We start from the raw sequence: 20,012 nt of genomic DNA on the forward strand, positions 1-20,012 counted from the left end.
GGGCTGGTGAGGGCTTGGGCTGGGGATGAGGGATTTGGGGGGTAGGAGGGGGTTCCAGGCTGGGGTTTGGGGCCAAGGGATTTGGAATGTGGGAGGGGGCTGCAGGTTGAGGCAGGGGGTTGGGGTGCAGGAGGGGGTGAGGGCTCCAGCTGGGGGTGTGGGCTCTGGGGTGGGGCCAGGGATTAGGGGTTTGGGTGCAGGAGGGGACTCCAGGCTGGAGCTGAGGGATTCGGAGTGTGGGAGGAGGCTGCAGGTTGAGGCAGGGGGCTGGGATACAGGAGTGGGTGAGGGCTCTGAGGCGGGGCCAGGGATGAGGGGTTCAGGGTGTGGGAGGGGGCTCTGGGCTGGGGCAGGGGGTTGAGGTGAAGGGGGGTGAGGGCTCTGGGCTGGGGGTGTGGGCTCTGGGGTGGGCCCAGGGATGAGGGGTCTGGGGTGCAAGAGGAGGCTCCGGGTTTGGGGAGGAGCTCAGGGCTGGGGCAGGGAGTTCGGGGTTGGGGTGCGAGCTTACCTCGGGCAGCTCCAGGTCAGCGGTGCAGCAGAACTAAGCCAGGCTGCCTGCCTGTCCTGGGGCACTGTGCTGCACCCCGGAAGCGGCCAGAGGTCCTGCTCCTAGGTGGGGAGTGGGGGGCAGGAGGCTCCGTGGGGCGTGCTGCTCTCGCCCGTAAGCACCGCCCCCGCCAATTCCCATTGGCTGGTTCCCAGCCAGTGGGAGTGTGGAGCCAGTGCTCAGGGCGGGGGCAGCATGCAGAGCCCTGTGCCCCCCCCCGCCTAGGAGCTGGACCTGCTGGCCACTTCCAGGGCACAGCGCGGTGCCCCAGGACAGGAAGGGACTAGCCTGCCTTGGCTCTGCATCACCGCCGACCGGACTTTTAATGGCCCTCGTCAGCAGTGCTGACTGGAGCCGCCAGGGTCCCTTTTCAACCGGGTGTTCTGGTCGAAAACCGGACACCTGGTCACCCTATTTACTACCCTGCTAGACTTAAATGAGAAACTCAGCTTTTGCGTGCAAAGATGGGGCTCCCATGGAAGCTGATTGGAGCGGTGCACATACTCCTATCCAAAGGCAAAATTACAGCACTTCCAAGTGTTACGTATCTGGCGTGACGCCGATCCGTCCCGCAGCCCTGTTACGGTGTCCCATATCCATCTGCAAGTTTGTCCTCCTGGCCCCTGGCCGCTGCTGTGGTGCTGGATTTCAGGCATCCTCTCTTGCCTCCCCTCTCTGTGGGTCTCCAGGTGGTGCTTGGCCAGCGTTCTCTGAGCCCTCCTGGCAGCAGGGAGGCGGGTGGTGGGGGCAGAGCAGTGAAGCGGGGGCGGAAATGGGAGAGCAGAGTGGGAAAGGCATCTCCACGTTCCTTGCCACTCCCCAGGCTCCCAGCAACCCACCCAAGCTTCGTGCCAGGCTCCCTCCCCCCAGCCCCTCTCCACCCCTCACAGCCCCAGACTCCCATCAGGGCTCTGGTTCTGGGTCTTCTCCCCGCACTCCCCGCAAGGAGTGTGCGGTGGGGGACATAGGCTCCCTGTCTCCCCGCCACCGGCTTCCCTTGCTCAGTGGGATCCCGAGGAGGGATCGATCAGTCTTCTTCCCTCTTTTAGGGAGTTGTGGAGGATGTGCGAGCAGCCCCTTTTATAGAGAGCTTTGAGATTCTGGGAGGGATGGCAAAGTTATCTTCAAATTCAAGGGTGGTTTGCTGCTGTTTAAAGCATTTTTACCAGCGTTGTTTTTTTGCAAATGTGTTTGTCACAGGGAAAGGTCAAGTTCGTGCCAGAGAATTACACGGCAAATTACACCAATCCGACTCCTGGCTATGACTGCCACATCTCTGTGAATATAAACAATATTTCCTTGGAGACTAGTCATTTTCGGGCCTTCGAATTGAGTCAGGTACAGTGGCTGGCAACAAACAGACGGCTTGAAGAAATATTTCTGAACTGAATGTGAGATGGGTGTGGGATGAAGGACTGCATTAAGGCACTGCTGAATGAAGTCATTCTCTTTCATCTGTTTTTCCTTTTTTTTCTTTCCAGTATTACGTGTATGAATTTTCCAGTGACACTGTTGTTGAACGCCCTAGACAGATCTGTCCCTATGTAATAATAGCCTTTCAGTACACTGAACCTAAAATAATGTCAACATTAAATCATAAAAGAATGTAAGCAACTTTACATTATTGTACAACATTCAGTCATGTGCCGCTTTTCCTTGACCATTTTTAAGCATTCTTCTTTTCTCCCTCCCTCCCCCGCCCTTTTTTCTCTAGAATTGAACTTGAAAATAAAGGTAAGAGAGCCTCTTGTTGGTTTGATATGTGGTATTTAAATGTAGCTTTATTGGCACTGTTTTCATTTACACATAACAATTATTTTTCTAATTTTATTTTTAGTATATTATTGCCCGTGGAGAGGGCAGCTTTCTATCCAGGGGCACCTATTGTGTGATATAGCCCTTAGGTCCCCATATAGTGCTGTGATTCCAGCACAACTGTAAGTATAAGTATTTTTTCCCTTTTTCTGTATGCTTGGGTAGCCGCAGAGTGAAATGGAAAAAAACCACAATTTGAGGCTTTATTGACACTGATGCTGGGAATCACAGATGTATCCTTTGGCACCTTAGCTAGAAAGGCAGTTTCCAGCTTCAAGCAGATCTAAAAGCTAAAGGCTCAGTAATAAGCTCAGCTGCACCCCTGCTTAGTGGGGTAAGGAGCCCCCTTACTCCCTTACATCGGCTTAGGGTGACCAGACGTCCTGATATTATTGGAACCATCCCAATATTAGGGGCTTTGTTTTATTTTGGCAACTATAAACCCCCACCCCAAAAAAGTGTCCTGATTTTTCACGCTTGCTATCTGGTCACCCTACATGGGCTACCCTTATCTCTTTGAACTTTCACAGGGGGTGTGTTAGGGGAGGCCAGCCACTAGCATTTCTGAGCTCCCGCTCCTCCTCCTTCCTTCCCAGGCACAGAGGTAGCAGTGGCTGCTCTTGCCCCTCGCTTCCCCTCCCCTGGCTCTGCTGCCCCCCCACCCCCATGCTGCCAGATGAGCTGGCACCGAGAGGAAAGTGAGCTGCACCAAGAAAGGGCATATTTTCCTTGTGCTACGTGAGGTGTCTAGTGTTGAGTATTGAGTCTAATACATTATTCCCAGTTTTTCCTTTTCTTTTTTCTATGGCAAATAGACTTTGTTATTATACTAATAAAGTCAAACTGCTGAACTGTAGCTTGGGGAAATGGTGAATAAGATATTAAAGTAAGTGTTTAAAATATTTAGTCAGAATTAGATAACAGTGAAGAATTTAACAAGTTAAAGGGTTTGTAGTCTGTTTGGTGCTAGGGATTTGTTAGTCACTCATTTTCTTCTGATCATACTTTCCTCCCAGGTTTGCTGTGGTTTTTATAAAATTTCACAGGGAGTGTGTGTTGGCATCGAAGCTAAAAACATATTTATAAAAAGTTTTAAAGTGGGAGAGAGTAGAATATATTGTCTTCTGCTTTACGTAGGTTCTTAGCAAGTAGTGTCAGACAGGAAGGATACTGGCTATAACTCTTCAGGTCAAAAGCTGTTTTCTTCAACATATGCCCCCTGACTTTCAGTAACATGCCACTGTTTAAGTAGAGACCACTTGATGTTGGGTCAGTAGAGACCACTTGATGCTGGTCTAGGCCAAAGTCTGGTACAGAATACACAATGCCACCTTTCTGTTGCTGTAGTAGGCATCCACGTGGCTTTGTATCCTAACCATTTCTACCTCGTGCGGGACCATGCTTTTATTTTTGAGACATCTGATTGGACACTTCACTATTAGGTGGCATCACCTATATCTATGATTGATAATTCTTTCTGATGTCTGCTTTGGTCTGTGGTGACTATTACCCATTTGGCGTCATTGTCAAGCTAGTCAAAGAAGCCATAAATTGGTATTATTTTTAAGAAGTAATTTTTGGGAAGACTATTCTATTTTGTCAACTGAAACTAATTAAGTCTGTTAGGTCCACTTCAGGATCCTTTCTCTGGAAGCCAGTAATCAGTATGAGAGAGACAAAGTGGGTGATGTAATATCGTTTTATTGGACCAGCTTCTGTTGGTGAAAGAGAGAGAAGTCGGTCCAGTAAACGATACTACCTCATCCACCTTGTCTCTCTCGAATCCTGGGACCAGTACAGCTACAACGCTGCAAACAATAAGCCACATGTCAGAGCTCTGCTCAGTGGAATGAGAAGTTGTCCGCTTTTCAATAGTATAATAACCTTAGATTCATCATTTGAGTTAGAACTATACCTTGACCACTTTTGCTCTTCTTTTGATAGGCCAGCCAAACTGGAAATGAAATACATCATAGGCGTGTCTGATTTGAAAAAAAAGCTGCCGGAAGCTGCATTTGGAAAAAGTAATTACACTGAAAATGAAGGTATGTGTGAAATCACTCACAGTATGAATGAGTATTTATTTCATAATTTTTCATATGTGGCTTGTTTGCTTTAAAACAGCCCTTTTTATAAGGTGACAGAGGGTAGCGCAAGATACTTTTGCCGTTGCCTATCCACACTCGGAGCCTGAATCTGCACGGTGTTGGGTATCCTCATCTATCATTGATCTCGGGGTACTTTACATCCTGCCTGATCAAACCCATAGTCACTCACTCCTAAGCCAGCAGGAGGCATTCAGCAGCCAATGTGTAGGCCTCATGGCGCTATCTAGCAACCTTTGATAAGCCCAAAGAACAGAGTCTGCAGGGAGCAGCATCCAGCTGTCTACTAGAGGGAGAGCTACTGTGACTTTGAGTGTCTGTGAGTGGGAGAAATTAAATGGGAAGATCCACAGGGCTCTGGGAGAGGCTCGGAAGATACCATTTGAAGTCAAGTGTGAGAAATTCTCATATCAGAGCAAACTTAGGGAGGGAGAGAAAAGAGATTTACTAAGCTAGTAATTTTATACTGCCCTTGTCACTCTGGTATAAAGTATTCACATAGGGATTTCTTCTTTTCTCTCTCCCTCTGCCCTAGTCAATGGGGTGGGTGGAGGGAGAACAAATGTGAAGAAGAAATGTGTTCCTGTTTTCAAGTTTGGGTCTGTCAGTTTATATTTCTTTTGGCATGGGATTTTGACCATTAGGATATGGTTTATGGACTCTTACAACCAATTTTTACCATGCCGAATGATAGATTTAAACATTAATTTGTAACGGAAAATTCTGCTATTGACCTCAGTAGCTGTTAGATAGGGCCCAGTGTCTGTGTTCCACTACACCGCCTATAGAATCCAGGATATAAAATAGGTGGTGTTGATAGCATTCATGAGCATTTTATGACAACTTGTTGTATTTTATATTGCATGGTACATTCCTCTGGACAACGCCGCAAAGCTCTGCAAAATCAGTGAAAATACATTAAGTTGCTTTTGTCTGCTGCAGTGTTTCAGCTGTGAACTTCCTCTTAAACTGGTGATAGCAGTAGATCAGTGGTTCCCAAACTTGTTCCGCCACTTGTGCAGGGAAAGCTCCCGGTGGGCTGGGCCGGTTTGTTTACCTGCCACGTCCGCAGGTTCGGCCGATCGCGGCTCCCAGTGGCCGCGGTTCACTGCTGCAGGCCCATGGGAGCTGCTGGAAGCGGCGGCCAGTACGTCCCTCGGCCTGCGCTGCTTCCAGCAGCTCCCATGGGCCTGGAGCAGCAAACCACAGCGACTGGGAGTCGCGATCGGCCGAACCTGCAGATGCAGCAGGTAAACAAACCGCCCGGCCCGCCAGGGGCTTTCCCTGCATAAGTGGCGGAACAAGTTTGGGAACCATTGCAGTAGATTGTTCCTGTGATGTGAATTCATGCAACTGTTTAGAAAATCTCTGCAGTATTTACTCTTTTAAAACCCAGGATTTTCATTCTCTGAAAACTAGTCATGCTGGTCTAATCATGCTGGTCAAAAACATTTTTGTTTTTTTTCTGTTTTGTATGTCAGAGGTTCATTTAAGTCAGTTATTTAAATATAAAGTGCTCTTTGTTTTCTTCCCAGTCTGTTATCAAGATATTTACTTCAGTTTGTATGAAGTGGAAATTTCAAATAAAGACCAACATAAAATGGATCCATTATTAGAAAACCTAAAGGAAAAGGAGTTGGTAAGAATTATTTTAAGTGATTGTAGTCCAGGGAAAAATGGTCATATTTAATTTTTATGTGAAGATTCTTAGCCTTTAAAAGGGGTGTACAGGCCTTTTCCTAAATAATGCAAATTGGCATCTGAGTTACTTAACTTTGAAAAGTGGCATGTTGTATATTTTTAGGTGGGGGACTGTAATTTATGGAGTGTTGACAGAAGATCACAGGGTACAAGTTGTGACCTGATTTCTAGCATGAATTAAACACAGCACTGAATACAATGCATTTTTCAAGGCCTTTGAGTCTTCCTTTATGTCTTGCCAAGATGGGTTGTTTTTTTTTACTATTGCACACTAAATCATATAGTTAAAGGGCTCTTAGTGCATTATATCTATTAAGCTGGTGGAGACTGATTGCTGCAGTGCATGCAGAATGACCAGTTACTGAGCAAAGGATACCAGGTGCCCCACTCTCAGAGTTCTCCTTTATGGCTGATAAGGAGCCCCAATCCAACCAGATATTTGGCAGCTGTCCCCTAGAAGCTTCATAGGCTTCCTGAGTTCTGAAATTGTGGACGCTATGCTGTGATCTGAAAAAGAATTTCTCCTCCTGACTCAGAGCTAGGGGGCCAAACCCTCACCTGATGTAAACTGGCAAGGTTCTGTTGACTTCAGGTATGGTATGCTGATGTATACCAGCTGAGGACTGGCCCAAGGTCTGCAGCCTTCTACAGCTTCTCATTGTTCAGAAAGGCTGAAGAGGTTGATGGCTGGATTTCGATCTTGTGTGACATGGGCAGAATCAGTGCTTAATTTGTGCCAGGGCTTGCCTCAGGGCTGAGCCCTGGCACCTCTGGGCTTGCTGTGTCAGTTTTGAATGTAAAAAAATTGCTTGAGCCCCGGCACCTCTTTCATTATAAATTAAGCACTGGTGGAATGGAATCTCAGAGGAGCCTATGAAGTCAAGGTTTCACAGTGGTGGTGAATGGGAATTGGGAATTGAGTGCAAATAAGAACATTTCATAGTTGTATTTAAAGTATCAAAAAATAGTCAAATTGGGCTGAAAAGCCTCTTCTGTGTTTCAAGGAGGAGGCAGCAAGCATTGCCCCGTTCTGTTTTGTGGCTTTTTATTATATTATTATTATTTTACCATTTATTTATGTTAGTTAATTGCTGGTAATTTTACTTCATTGGCACCTAATTGAAAGTGAAACTAAAATTACTAGCATCACAGTTTCACTTTCAATTGTGTGTGCCCACATACATACTCTTCTTGCAGTCTAAAAATGAAAGTGATATTGGGGTAAGTTGTGCTGCGTGAAATCAAACTGCACCTATTTTGGTCAGGATAAATTTTTGAACTGTATTTTAAACTCTGATGTTTAATTAGCGTTTGGCTTTCCTCATCCTTCCTGCTTGCAGCCTTCATACGGATAAGAAATGTCATTGTTTTATTTATTTGGATGCGCATTGTAATAACTTTGTGATGAACTTGGCTTTTATTCTTTTCACGTGCTGGTTCAAAACAACTATAAAATGTTTTAACATTTATTTGTTTAAATATTAAATAGTGAAAATATTTAATGTTTCTAAATTACTGTATTTTCACTGTGAATGTGGTTTTTTTTTTTTTTTTTTACTTTTCCCATTTTATATTGCTGATATTCATAAGTCAAACACGTGTAACATTTTATTTTCACTTTAGTTTGGTGATGTGGGTATAAATGTTTATTGTATGCTGGTAGGATACTGGAGTTTTATTTCGCTCGTACTCTTGGATTTATTTGGACAAATTTTCTTAGTTTTGCGTGTGTATCTGTATATAATTATTAATAAATAAGGGGGGAGTGGATAATTTGGGGGATTGATAATAGACTATATGGAACATTTCATCTATGGGTCACTAGCTCAAATTGGTACAGGCTGGTACTGACTGAAACATTTTTACCATCTGACTGTGGTTCATTGACCTCGTATATAAGAAATGAGTGAGTTGATCATGCTGGTTTATTTCTTAGAGAACAGTTACATTAGAAAATCATCCCAGCTGGCACTCTTGTTGATGGTCTCAGCACAGGCCGAGAGGTCTAGAGGCTGAACTGCTGCCTTATCTCTAGAGGTTTCGCTGCTAAGATTTTGTTGAGACACATTGGTGAGAAAACCTGCAGTGCTGGTGACTATGCTGTGTGTCTTTAGTGAGTAATGAATTTGCTTTAAAGGAAAAGAAAAAACTCACTATAGTTTCATATGCACTTATTCTAGGCAATCATCAAATATTTACAAGATCAAGGGTTTCTTATTTTACTTACATCCTCTGCGTTAACAGGTGACAAAGGTAAGAATTTACTAAGGTCTAAATAAATATTTCACATTGTATGCCTTTTTTTAAATTGTAGAACACTCTCTTTTTTATAAATAAACTGCATTTTCTTTTTTTTTTTTTTTACAGGTTTTGACCTAGATGAGCCCATCGGTCTCCAAGCGTTGTTTTTATTCACTTCCTCTAGATCAGTATGTTTGACAGGTAGGGTGTTCTGTTTGCATCTATTATATGTGTGAAAATATTGAACTGGTATAAAACACAGCATTTGTATTTTGATTACATGATTCCCTTTAGGCCTCTTGGTCAGCAGATTCTAAAACTCTAATACGGATGGAATTATAAACAGTGGTTTACCTATTATAAATCTTTGAATGATATTTTAAGTAAGAACTAGAAGTTAAGTGTAGGAGCTTTGTTGAGTAAAGCACTACTTACGTTCACTGCTGTTTGTGGTCTCTAAGATTTGCCTCTGTTTTATGTAAAAAAAAATTGAATGAATGGAAAATGAAGGTTGCAAATTTAAACACACAAATCTCGAAATATAATACAATTTCAACTTCAGTGTTATAGTCACATAACATTTTATATCTGTATATTAATTTTATACCATGCCTTACAGAGGGTGATGGTATTAATGTGTAAAGTTTATTTATTTAATCATGTGAAAAAATGGTTATTCACTTTTTACTGCCCCGCCTGCAGTCTTTTCACTAATTCACCTCAGCAGGGAATACTTCTAATATTGCAAACCTCTGAACAGTACAAGGCAAGCAGCAAATGGGGGGGCACGTTACCCCACATCGCTCACAGACACACGCGCACACACACACACACCCCGTATCATCTCTGGTGGATCATAAGATACTGGACTATAGATCTGTGTAATCCCAGTGAACAGTAAAGCTATTTAAAGTCATGTGTTTAAACATGTATTATAACTTTTCTTTTCCTCCTGAGACCTGTAGAATTCATCGCATAGTAACGAAGGGTACGTCTACAGAGCAAAAAAAGACTCTGGCTCTCAGGACTCCTTCTGCGGGGCTAAAAATAGCCAGGTAGATGCTTGGGCTAGATCCCAGGCTGCAAGACCCTCCCCTGTCCCTGGGTTCCAGAGCCGGGACTCCAGCCCAGGGCCAAGCATTTAAGCTGCTATTTTTAGCATTGCAGTGTGAGCCCAAGTCAGGTGACCCAGGCTCTCAGACTTGCTGCCATAGGCTTTTTTCTTGCTGTGAGGATGTACTGTAATGCAACTAACTAGACTGTACAGGAGGAAGGATACAAAAAATTATAGCACTCAAAATGTTACAATTCTAAAATAGTTTCTGAAACAACTTTTCATTTTAAACATATGAAATATAATACGTGATGCTGGTAGAAAAGTTGTATTTGCTTCTCCTTTTAAATGACCTGTGTAACTTTTGGCTTTGTTTTTGGTGATTCATCCTAAACTCAAGCCAGTAAAACATTACATCAACACACACTATCATGTATTTTATTCTGTTCTTGTTTTAGTGATTACTGTGCTGACAATGTGCTTCGGTGCCGTACAGCACACAAATAAAAACAAACCAGGCCTTAAAGAGCTCACAATTTAGAAAGTAGACAGGATCCAGTTGGAAATCCAGAGGTGGGAGGAGTTTAGCTTGTATTCATAATTTGAACTAAGCTATGAACTCTCTTCCTTCGGGCAGCTGTGGCAGAAATAGGCTTTTAAACGTAATTTGGATGAAAAGATGACTGTAGCTTGGCACACTGCTTTGGGAATAGCATTCCATGCTTGGAGTGGGAGGAGACATACGGAGAGTAATGTGAGAGAAGGAAATCACAGAAAATGGCAGAGCAAGAAGGGGAAAATGTGATAGCAGACAAGATCCAAGATGTAGGCTGGAATAGAGTTATGGATAGCTTTGAAGATGAATGTGAGAATTTTAAACTTGACGTGTCTCCAAAGGGAAGCTACTGGAGGGGATTCAGAACGTGGGGTGAGATGGTCAGTCTGTGAAGGAAGATAATTTTGATGGCCACATTTTGGACAGACTGGAATGAGGATGATGTGGGTGTCACTGAGGCCAGAGGGGAGGATTTTGCTATAGTCAAGACAGGAAATTATTGGAGCCCAGCGCTGCCCAGGTGAATGGGGCAGAAAGGACAGAGCTTTGATGTGTTGTGGAGAATGAAGTGGCAGGTTTGAGCACAGTGTGGATGTGGGAAGGAGTTTGCCATTACTTCCTGGTTCCAAGCCAGGAAAAGAGGGAAGAGGAGAGGATAATGTATAGTAATTAGTACTCTAATTACATTACAGTTCTTAAATTTATATTGATAGTGTAATTTCAATTAGATTGCACTGTAAGATTTTAACGTTTAGTAGCTTCCAGTTGTTGGTTTCAACAGGACTCCTTTTTAGGATGCTGTTTAATTTCAGTTATCTGAATGAGCTATTGTAGACCTGTGTTAACCCAGTTCAAATCTTGCTTTCCTGCCAGAACTGAACTTTCTCCTTCCCAGTGTTAAAAATAAAGTTGTTATAGACCAGGGGTGGCCAACCTGAGCCTGAGAAGGAGCCAGAATTTACCAGTGTACATTGCCGAAGAGCCACAGTAATACGTCAGCAGCCCTCCATCAGCTCCAGCCTGCAACGCTTCCCACCTGCCGGCAGCCCCGCCAGTCAGCACCTGCCGCAGTCAGCTGTTTCGCATGCGCAGGAGGCTCTGTGGGGGAGGAGCGAGGGCATGGCAGACTTGGGGAAAGGGGCAGAGACCTTGGGGGAGAGGGTGGAGTGGGGGCAGGGCTTGGGGCAGAGCAGGGGTTGAGCAGTGAGCACCCCCCGGCACATTGGAAAGTTGGCATCTATAGCTCCAGCTCTGGAGTCAGTGCCTAGACAAGGAGCCGTATATTAACTTCTGAAGAGCCACAGGTTGGCCACCCCTGTTATAGACCCTCTCCTAGCTCTGAGGGGAGGAGTGGAGAGCCTTTTGGTTGGCTCTGTACTGGGGTTTTGTGAGGCTGTGAAGATGGCAAGATGGAAAAGGGAGGGCAAAGGGAGAGGAGAAGAGAGGTGGCGCTGAATTTACTCAGTTGCTGTTTCTCACTTTAGAATTCTAAGAATTAATAGTCATGCCAACTCCGCACATACAGCGACGGGGGCTAAATTAGCTGTTACCCTTCAAGAAAGAGATCTTGGAGTCATTGTGGATAATTCTCTGAAAACAGCCACTCTATGGGCAGCCACAGTCAAAACAGCGAACAGAATGTTGGGAATCATTAAGAAAGGGAGAGATAATAAGATGGAAAATATCATGTTGCCTCTCTATAAATCTATGGTACGCCCACCTCTTGAATACTGCATGCAGATGCGGTCGCCCCATGTCAAAAAAGATATATTGGAATTGGAAAAGGTGCAGAGAAGGGCAACAAAAATGGTTAGGGGTATCGAATGGTTTCCGTATCAGGAGAGATTAATAAGACTAGGACATTTTCAGCTTGGAAAAGAGATGACTAAGGGGGGATATGATTGAGGTCTATAAAATCATGACTGGTGTGGAGAAAGTAAATAAGGAAGTGTTACTTACTCCTTCTCATAACACAAGAACTAGGAGTCACCCAATGAAATTAATAGGCAGCTGGTTTAAAACAAACAAAAGGAAGTATTTCTTCCCCCAATGCACAGTCAACCCGTGGAATTCTTTGCCAGAGGATGTCGTGAAGGCCAAGACTATAACAGAGTTCAAAAAAGAACTAGATAAGTTCATGGAGGATAGGTCCATCAATGGCTGTTAGCCAGGATTGGCAGGGATGGTGTTTCTAGTCTCCCAGAAGCTGGGAATGGGTGACCGAGGATGGATCACTTGATGATTCCCTGTTCTGTTCATTCCTTTTGGGGAACCTGGCATTCACCACTGTCGGTAGACAGGATACTGGGCTAGATGGACCTTTGGTCTGACCCAGTATGGCCATTCTTATGCTGTTGGAGATTTGAGGCTTTGAAAATTAACAGTGTCTGTTGTGAGCCTACCTAAGGGTATATCTCAGAGGTGGGCAAACTATGGCCCGTGGGCCACATCCGGCCCGTGGGACCCTCCTGCCCGGCCCCTGAGCTCCTGGTCCGGGAGGCTAGCCCCCAGCCCCTCCCCCGCAGCCTCAGCTCACTGTGCCGCCGGCACAATGCTCTGTCTGTCCTGGCGCTCTGGTGCCCCAGCACCGGTGCTCCAGGCAGCGCAGTAAAGGGGCAGGGGAGTTTGGGGAGGGTGGTCAGGGGCGGGGGTGTGGATGGGGGTCGGGGCGGTCAGAGGGCGGGGAACAGGGGTCCCCAGGGGGCAGTCTGGAAGGAGGGGGGGGTTGGATGGGGCGGTGGGGGGCAGGGGTTCCAGGGGCAGTCAGGGGACAGGGAGAAGGGGTGCTTGGATAGGGGGTGGCCGTCAGGAATGAGAGGAGGGGTTGGATGGGGTGGCGGGGGGCAGTCAGGGGACAGGGAGCAGGGGGGGTGGATGGGGCAGGAGTCCTGGGGGGACTGTCAGGGAACAGGGCGGGTTGGATGGGGCAGGAGTCCTGGGGGGGGGGGGGGGGGGGCGAGAAGCAGAGGGGGGTTGGATGGGGGGTGGGGGCCGGGCCACGCCTGGCTGTTTGGGGAAGCACAGCCTCCCCTAAGCAGCTCTCTGTACAATTTCGGAAACCCAGTGCAGCCCTCAGGCCAAAAAGTTTGCCCGCCCGTGGTATATCTGCACAACATATGGCAGCAAGCCTCCCACCCCTGGTCAACAGACTTGGGCTCGCAGGGCTGGTGCTCTAAAAATAGCTGTGTAAACAGCACTTTGAAGTTTCAGCTCAAGTTGGAGCCTGGGCTCTGAAGCCCACCCGATGTGAAGAGTGTAGGATACGTGTAATACGATGGGGGTTGCTCAACCCAGTGAACAGATGAGCTGCTGCATTCTTGAACAAGCAACGGGCAGCGGAGCAGCACTGCTGGGAGCCTTGCTAAGAGTGACATATGTCAATCAAGTCTTGGGCTCACCAGGGCTTGTGTTGCAATTGTGAGATTGCAGTAGGCTAAATAATGAAGCAGGTTGCACAAATTGGGCATCTGGCGAAACCCAGCAAGCCATGTCTCACATTGGTTATTCATGAAATGGGTGGTTGAAAAGCATCTGACTCTACCTTCAAATGAATTCCCTCAAACAGCAGGGACATTTAACAAATGGAGATCCGTACCTTCAGCAAGTTGGCTGTTTCCCTAATGTTGAAGACAATGGGTGGTAAAATTCTGGCCGCATTGAAGTCAATGGTAAAACTCCCAGTGGGTGAAATCCTGGCCCCATTAAAGGCAATGTGTCCAGCTGAGAGTAGCATTCTGGCATTATTTATTTGTATTACCTTAGCGCCTCCTGTTTATACCCTCTTTTCCCTATTCTGCACAACGTACTATACGTCTTTTGTTTAGTAGAACTGTAGTTTCCAAGCCAATTACTTTCTCCAGCGGTCGGCATAGTAAAGATGCAAATACTATTGAAGGTAGCATCTAAACAGGGAGATAAACAGCACACGCCAACCCCAGTTACCTGAATTTTGAGGTATCTCAAATTTTAAATTGGTATGGAACCAAAAATTCATTTATTCAAAACTGTTTATCCCAGCATTTCAGATTTCCTTGGAAACATTCAGATAACTGAACTTGATCTGTGTACGATATGTAATGTTACACTTTTCTCTAAAGCCTCTGTAATAACTTGCACAACGGGGCAAGCTAATGAAAGAGAATTAGCTTAGAATTTCTTTCTTGACTCCGAGGGGTCTAGTCTATGTTTGTTATCCATGTGGAACTCTCCTTATCTTTAGCAGGAGTTAAAAGCATCCATCAAAGTGAGGAGACTGTTTTTGGGATAACTTTTTGTGGGTGTTTCAGACCTTTAACATTACTTTAGCTTTGATATGTTTGTGTGTTTGCGTGATCATATTGTTATATTATTGAAGTACTATTTTTTTCCCCCCCAGTAAAAAAACAGGAATTGAACTGTGAAAACAAACTCAACGAGATCTCTTTAAAAGTAACCTCTGTTTTGCCTGGCCTTCACTATGCCATACAGGAAGCGACAGCATGTCCACCTGAGGCGGGACTCCATTCCAGCATTTTGGTGAAGCGGTACTTCCAGAAATTTGCAAAACTTGCTAAAAATTCACTTGCAGCTTCTGGCACAAATGACAATTTGCCCCTTTCTTGTGATCCATCACCAAATAAGTCTGAAAGTGTTTGTCCTTCTGAAAAATGCCCGAAACAGTCATTTTCCCAATTGCAGTCTTACCTTTCTGACCCCAGCAGCTATTCTTTGGAAATGTCCGTGGCCTTAGACTGTTTGGCGGGCAGTCCTCAGTCCCTGTGCGGCATTTCTGACAGAACCTGTGAGGCTGACTTGGCTTTCGTTTTGCCACCGGACTCTGTGCTTCCTGACATAGCAGCAGAGATCAGAGTTGAAACTGAAAAACCTAAGAATATTCCAGAATTGAACCAGTTCCAGGAAGATACCAAGGTGGAAATGAACCCAGCAGGTAATCTGAAGATGCAGCAGAATAAGAGGAAATCCAACAGAGCCATTGTGAGCAGCACAAAGAAGAAATGGGCCCCTTTGAAAATTCTTTCTGTGGTGGACAGCAACAGAAAAGGGACCAAAAAGAAAAGGATGAATGTTTCTTTTCCTTTTCCCAAAAAACAAGGACTCACAACAAATTCTAATGAACCCACACTTAAATTAGCAAATTTGCAGTTTCCACATAAAAGGAAAAGAGGTAAGCACCATATAAACCAACTCGCTCAAAAAAACTCATCGTATATATAATCCATGTCTGAAGTTTAAAACTCGATCACAATTGTCTTACCTTGTTTGTGTGTTGATATACTTAAGGAACATCACTCGATTCCTGCCTTGGGTGAGAATGTTAACAATAATAATAAACAGGTTTCCAATATCTCGGGCAGGTAGATCAGTTGCTGAGTCATCACTTGTTGCTAGTTGATTGAAAGACTTCCTTTCATGGTTTTCCTTCTGGCTTCCTTACAGGGGACTCTCCTTCTCACTCTGACCCAGATGACACTAGGTGAAAAAACATGGTGTTAAGCTTGCAGCTAAAATGCCTTGGGCATGCAAAGCTGTTGTCGTATATGTCCACACACAGCAGTCGTTCCAGACATTTTAGAAGTGTGTGTTTGTATCAGTAGCTGCAACATCAGGAGCTGGTCTTTAGTTCAGGTTAGGCTGAATTTGTGGAGTCTACAATGGTTTCTCCTCCATGTGGATTGGAAACTATGAGTATGGCTGCACCTGTTCAACCAACATGCCAAACTCCATCCTGCACTGCGCTGCCTTCCATTTGGAAATTACCCAAAAGCTTCTGCTCCTGGCTACAGTTCTGAGCAATATGAGACAAGGGCTCAGAAGCCACTTGGAATGCTAAATAAATACATCTAGGCTTTACATCTAGATGTGCCAAGCAGGAGGAGTACAGTAACTTGTCAAATGAGTTCACACTGATCAAGTGTTGATTCTTGGACAGTGAAAGTGTTGAGAAATAGTGCACTAATATAAGCTTGTGTGTTGAAGCTTAAATTTTAATAAGCACTTTCTGGTTACTTTCAGTCATATACCCCTCTTTCTAAAATCAAATATTTTAAACCAGTTGTCATCTGGACTGTGTTGTCACCAGTAACTTGTACATTCCTATGTCTATTGAAACTAGTGTTTCTTTTAAAAAAATTTTTTTTAACTAACCCCCCTTTAAAAAGACCTTTTTTCATCCAAGGTGCTGAGGTACTATCTGCAGAATTTGTACACAGAACACAATCTGAGCCTACAACTAAAGGAACGTCTTCGCCTGAAGGTACTAGCTTGGCTGCCAAGAAACCAAGGAAACTTAAGCAACCAGATGCAAAAAATGATCAGATTTCTGAGCAAGTCGCAAAGCAAACAAAAAGTAAGACCATAAAAACCATACCTAAAGGGAGCTGTAAGCCTAAAGCCATACAACAATTGGAACCTGGTAAGAATGTTGTTCTTTGTGTACCTTTTCATCTAAAATATTAGGGATATCATGAATATCCAATTTGATTTGTAAATTGTTCCAGCCTCTTTGAGACACTTCCTAATCACTCAGATAGTAAGCTTGGAAAATGTGCAGTTCTCTGATCATTCAAACTGCTCTTTTCACATCTGAGAATGGCTCATGCTTTTAAACTGCTTTAAGGCAAATTGTGTAATGTGTCTTATAAGCCCAATTTATATTTGGCATCTGACCAGGTTTTTAGCTTATTATACTGTAAATCCAGTGCTTTTAAAAATAGTGAAATTGCCACAACTCAAAAGAATAAACTAGAGAGAGTTTCAAAAGCAGTGTGGAAAGCCTGTTTATACAGTATGTGCAAATGTTGGCTTGCAAAGACTCTCTGTCTACAACTGAGAACTAGTATTAAAGTGCCAGAATAAACGATGGAACAGGAAAGCCCTTACATTTTTTAAACTCAGCATGTTTTACAACATCCTTCTCTAGATCTCTCTGTCTCCAGTCTTTCTTTCTCTCTGGCCCCTTTGCCAAGTGGAGAGAAGGTTTTGGAGAGTAATCTCACTCCCTGGACTCAAATTATGAATCGTTATTCTTTTACTACAGACCATAAAAAATAAGCAGTGCTGTCTGTGGTGTAAGCAATATACTTCATTCAGCGTTTGTTAGATTAGCACTCGTCTCCCATCTGTGCACTGGCTGTGGCCGAGGTGAGGTGGAATCTCAAAGTTGAGCACCAAGCCCCTCCAGTGTCTTGTTTATGCCCTCAGAGGGCACGTCCTGTTTTGGTTTGGTTACACACGTATGTAGATGTATAATATTTTAGGGAAAGAAACTGGGAGCAGAGTCCCAGCATGTGCCAAAAAAAGGGAAAATTTTTAGGAAGAAGAAAAACACAATTTAAATGCCTTGCTACAGAGCCAGAGTTTAGCCCTCAGGACACTATACAGAGCGTATCTTTTCAGGGCTTTGCATGAAGAGTGGGAAGGGATATTTTTGTACTTTTTTTATTATGAGTCTACTTTATGTAATGTTATATAATTTTTGTATTGTTTTTATATGCACATGCCCAGAGACATGGTGGTGGGTGCATTTTAAACATTGGATAAATAAATAAATAAATAAATATTCTTGACGCTCTGGAGTTTTGTGTCACTCGATGACTTCCAGGAGGCACCATAATTGTGCCTGGATCTGTATAAAGTGCACAGTCTTTGAGATGCATGTATCTGTATTATGCACTTGGAAGAACTGATTATGCACTACTTGGAAGCATGCATCAGTGGGGTTTGTTTCCTCTTTTTAAAGACTTCAGAAACTATGTGGAGAACTAAAAGCAAACCACTGTTCATGCAACATGAAGATTGCAAATTAAAATGAAAAAAGAGAGGAAATGTAAAAGTAAGGTTAAAGAGCAGTTACACTGTATATATGTAGTATTTTTCCTTACTGGCTGTATTGTTTAAATGTATACTTGAATATATTCAGTATGTGCAGTGTGTTCAAGTTAAGATTCTATTACACCGTAAACTCTCAGCCTCTCTCTGTACAGCTCCTTGCACAACAAAGCGAATCCTAAAATGCTACTGTAACAACAATAGCAAAATTAACTTTTGTATTTCTTGAACTTTATTTTAAATTTGCAAATTTACCATCTTTTTACTTGCAAACTGGGTATATTTGAGGTGGAAATAATTGAGAAGTAATAAATGCCATGATGCCATTTGGACAGTCACTTTTAAGAGCAGAACTCTACTTTAAGTATTTCTCATGATAGAAATATGTGGTTCAGTATTTATTATCTGATTTTGTTTTTCTTATGCAGTAAAGAAAGAGACTTTGTCACTGTCATCAAATGAAGTTCCATCAGAAAGTCAAGGGACAGTCAGTGGCGTAAATGAGACTTACACACACAGTGTTACTGCTCAAGATGTCAACCTGACTCTGAAAGGAAGTAACTGTGAATCACATGGGTTGAATTTGTTGGCTGATCTAGCTCTGAGCTCTTGCATTCCTCCACTTGATCATAAAGATAGTAGAGCTGCCTCTCCTTATGACCTGTCAAAAGAGCGACGCTCTCTTCGGAAAAGGAAGCCTTCGCGAATTGCTTCAGATCATGAATACCACAGGGTGGATAAACATCTAAAGGGAGGATCCTCTTCTAGCCAAACAGAGAATCAGAAACTTTCTTCTCCTGCAAAATCTGATTTAAGAAAAGACTTAGCTGCTATCCCAAGAGATAAAAGCCCTGTAATTTCCAGCAAGAAGAACTGCACAAGCCCTAACTCTGCCAAAGCCCGGCCATTGCTTTCCAAGGAGGTGCTAGATACTTCAGATGTGAACAAGCATTCTTCTATTGCCTCTGAGCACTCTTATGCCTCACAGATATCAGAACATTCTAAAAAAAACGCCCTCCCAAAAGGAGCACAGGGCCCTGCTGCCTTCAGAAATGGAGCTAAAAGTGCTAAATCGGGTCCTCTAGTTGGGAAAGTTCTGCCTTTCCGGCATCAGCAGAACAATACTCATGCTCAGAAGCCATTTGACGACTTAGTGGTAAAACGCAGAAGAGGTGCCCTTTCTTCCAGGTTGAAGGAAGACTTCTCCAAGTCTCACACAGTGAAGAGCTGTGATGGATCTGTTAAGGTGACATGTCAATGGGAAGCTGAATACCTCTTCAATTTAGATAGCAAATACACCAACAATTCTTTAGAGAAAACTGTAATTCGTGCTCTGCATGGGTAAGTAGCTCAGTGGTGGGTAAATTATAGATATTTCTTGCCCTATCTTCTCTACAGTACTTCTGGAGCACTGTTGAAAAGGGGTTTCTTTGGCCTGGTCTACGCTACAGAGGTAGGTTGACAAAAGGCAGCTTATGTCGACCTAACTATGTCAGTGTCTACGCTACAGCCTTGCTCCTGCCAATGTAAGGGCCCTACTACACCAATATAATAACTAGGGCTGTCGATTAATTGCAGTTCACTCACGCGATTAACTCAATAATATTAATCGCGATTTAAAAAATTAATCGCTATTAATCGCAGTTTTAATTGCACTGTTAAACAATAGAATATCAATTGAAATTTATTAACTGTTTTTGGGTGTTTTTCTATATTTTCAAATATATTGATTTAAATTACAACACAGAATACAAATTGTACAGTGCTCACTTTATATTATTATTTTTATTATGAATATTTGCACTGTAAAAATGATAAACAAAAGAAATAGTATTTTCAGTTCATGTCATACACGTACCATAATGCAATCTCTTTATCGAGAAAGTGCAACTTACAAATGTAGATTTTTTTTTTTGCTACATAACTGCACTCAAAAACAAAGCAATGTAAAACTTTAGAGCCTACAAGTCCACTCAGTCCTACTTCTTGTTCAGCCAATCGCTAAGACAAACAAGTTTGTTCACATTTTTGGGATATAATGCTGCCCGCTTCTTATTTACGATGTTACCTGAAAGTGAGAACAGGTGTTCGCATGGCACTTTTGTAGCTGGCATTGCAAAGTATTTAGGTGCCAGATATGCTAAACATTCGTATGCCCCTTCATGC

The 20,012-nt window shown here is 43.6% G+C and overlaps 1 protein-coding gene and 1 long non-coding RNA gene across 4 annotated transcripts in view; one reads left to right on the forward strand and one right to left on the reverse strand.

Annotated features, from left to right (window-relative positions):
• LOC144276899 (uncharacterized) overlaps positions 1-14,759 on the reverse strand; it is a 30,564-nt gene extending 15,805 nt beyond the window's left edge. Inside the window, exon 1 of the long non-coding RNA XR_013348361.1 lies at positions 14,703-14,759. This is a non-coding gene — a long non-coding RNA (uncharacterized LOC144276899). The remainder of the gene's footprint in view (positions 1-14,702) is intronic.
• TASOR2 (transcription activation suppressor family member 2) overlaps positions 1-20,012 on the forward strand; it is a 76,150-nt gene that overhangs the window by 25,191 nt on the left and 30,947 nt on the right. For all 3 annotated transcript variants that reach the window (XM_077837296.1, XM_077837280.1, XM_077837288.1), the window contains exons 6-16: positions 1,748-1,885; positions 2,029-2,153; positions 2,262-2,281; positions 2,385-2,484; positions 4,307-4,407; positions 6,003-6,106; positions 8,349-8,421; positions 8,536-8,610; positions 14,395-15,183; positions 16,195-16,431; positions 18,275-19,187. In XM_077837296.1, the coding sequence (XP_077693422.1) occupies positions 1,748-1,885; positions 2,029-2,153; positions 2,262-2,281; positions 2,385-2,484; positions 4,307-4,407; positions 6,003-6,106; positions 8,349-8,421; positions 8,536-8,610; positions 14,395-15,183; positions 16,195-16,431; positions 18,275-19,187 (2,675 nt within the window). The remainder of the gene's footprint in view (positions 1-1,747; positions 1,886-2,028; positions 2,154-2,261; positions 2,282-2,384; positions 2,485-4,306; positions 4,408-6,002; positions 6,107-8,348; positions 8,422-8,535; positions 8,611-14,394; positions 15,184-16,194; positions 16,432-18,274; positions 19,188-20,012) is intronic.

This window comes from Eretmochelys imbricata, chromosome 1 (genome assembly GCF_965152235.1).
Source record: "Eretmochelys imbricata isolate rEreImb1 chromosome 1, rEreImb1.hap1, whole genome shotgun sequence".
In the NCBI taxonomy this organism is placed as follows: Eukaryota; Metazoa; Chordata; order Testudines; family Cheloniidae; genus Eretmochelys; species Eretmochelys imbricata.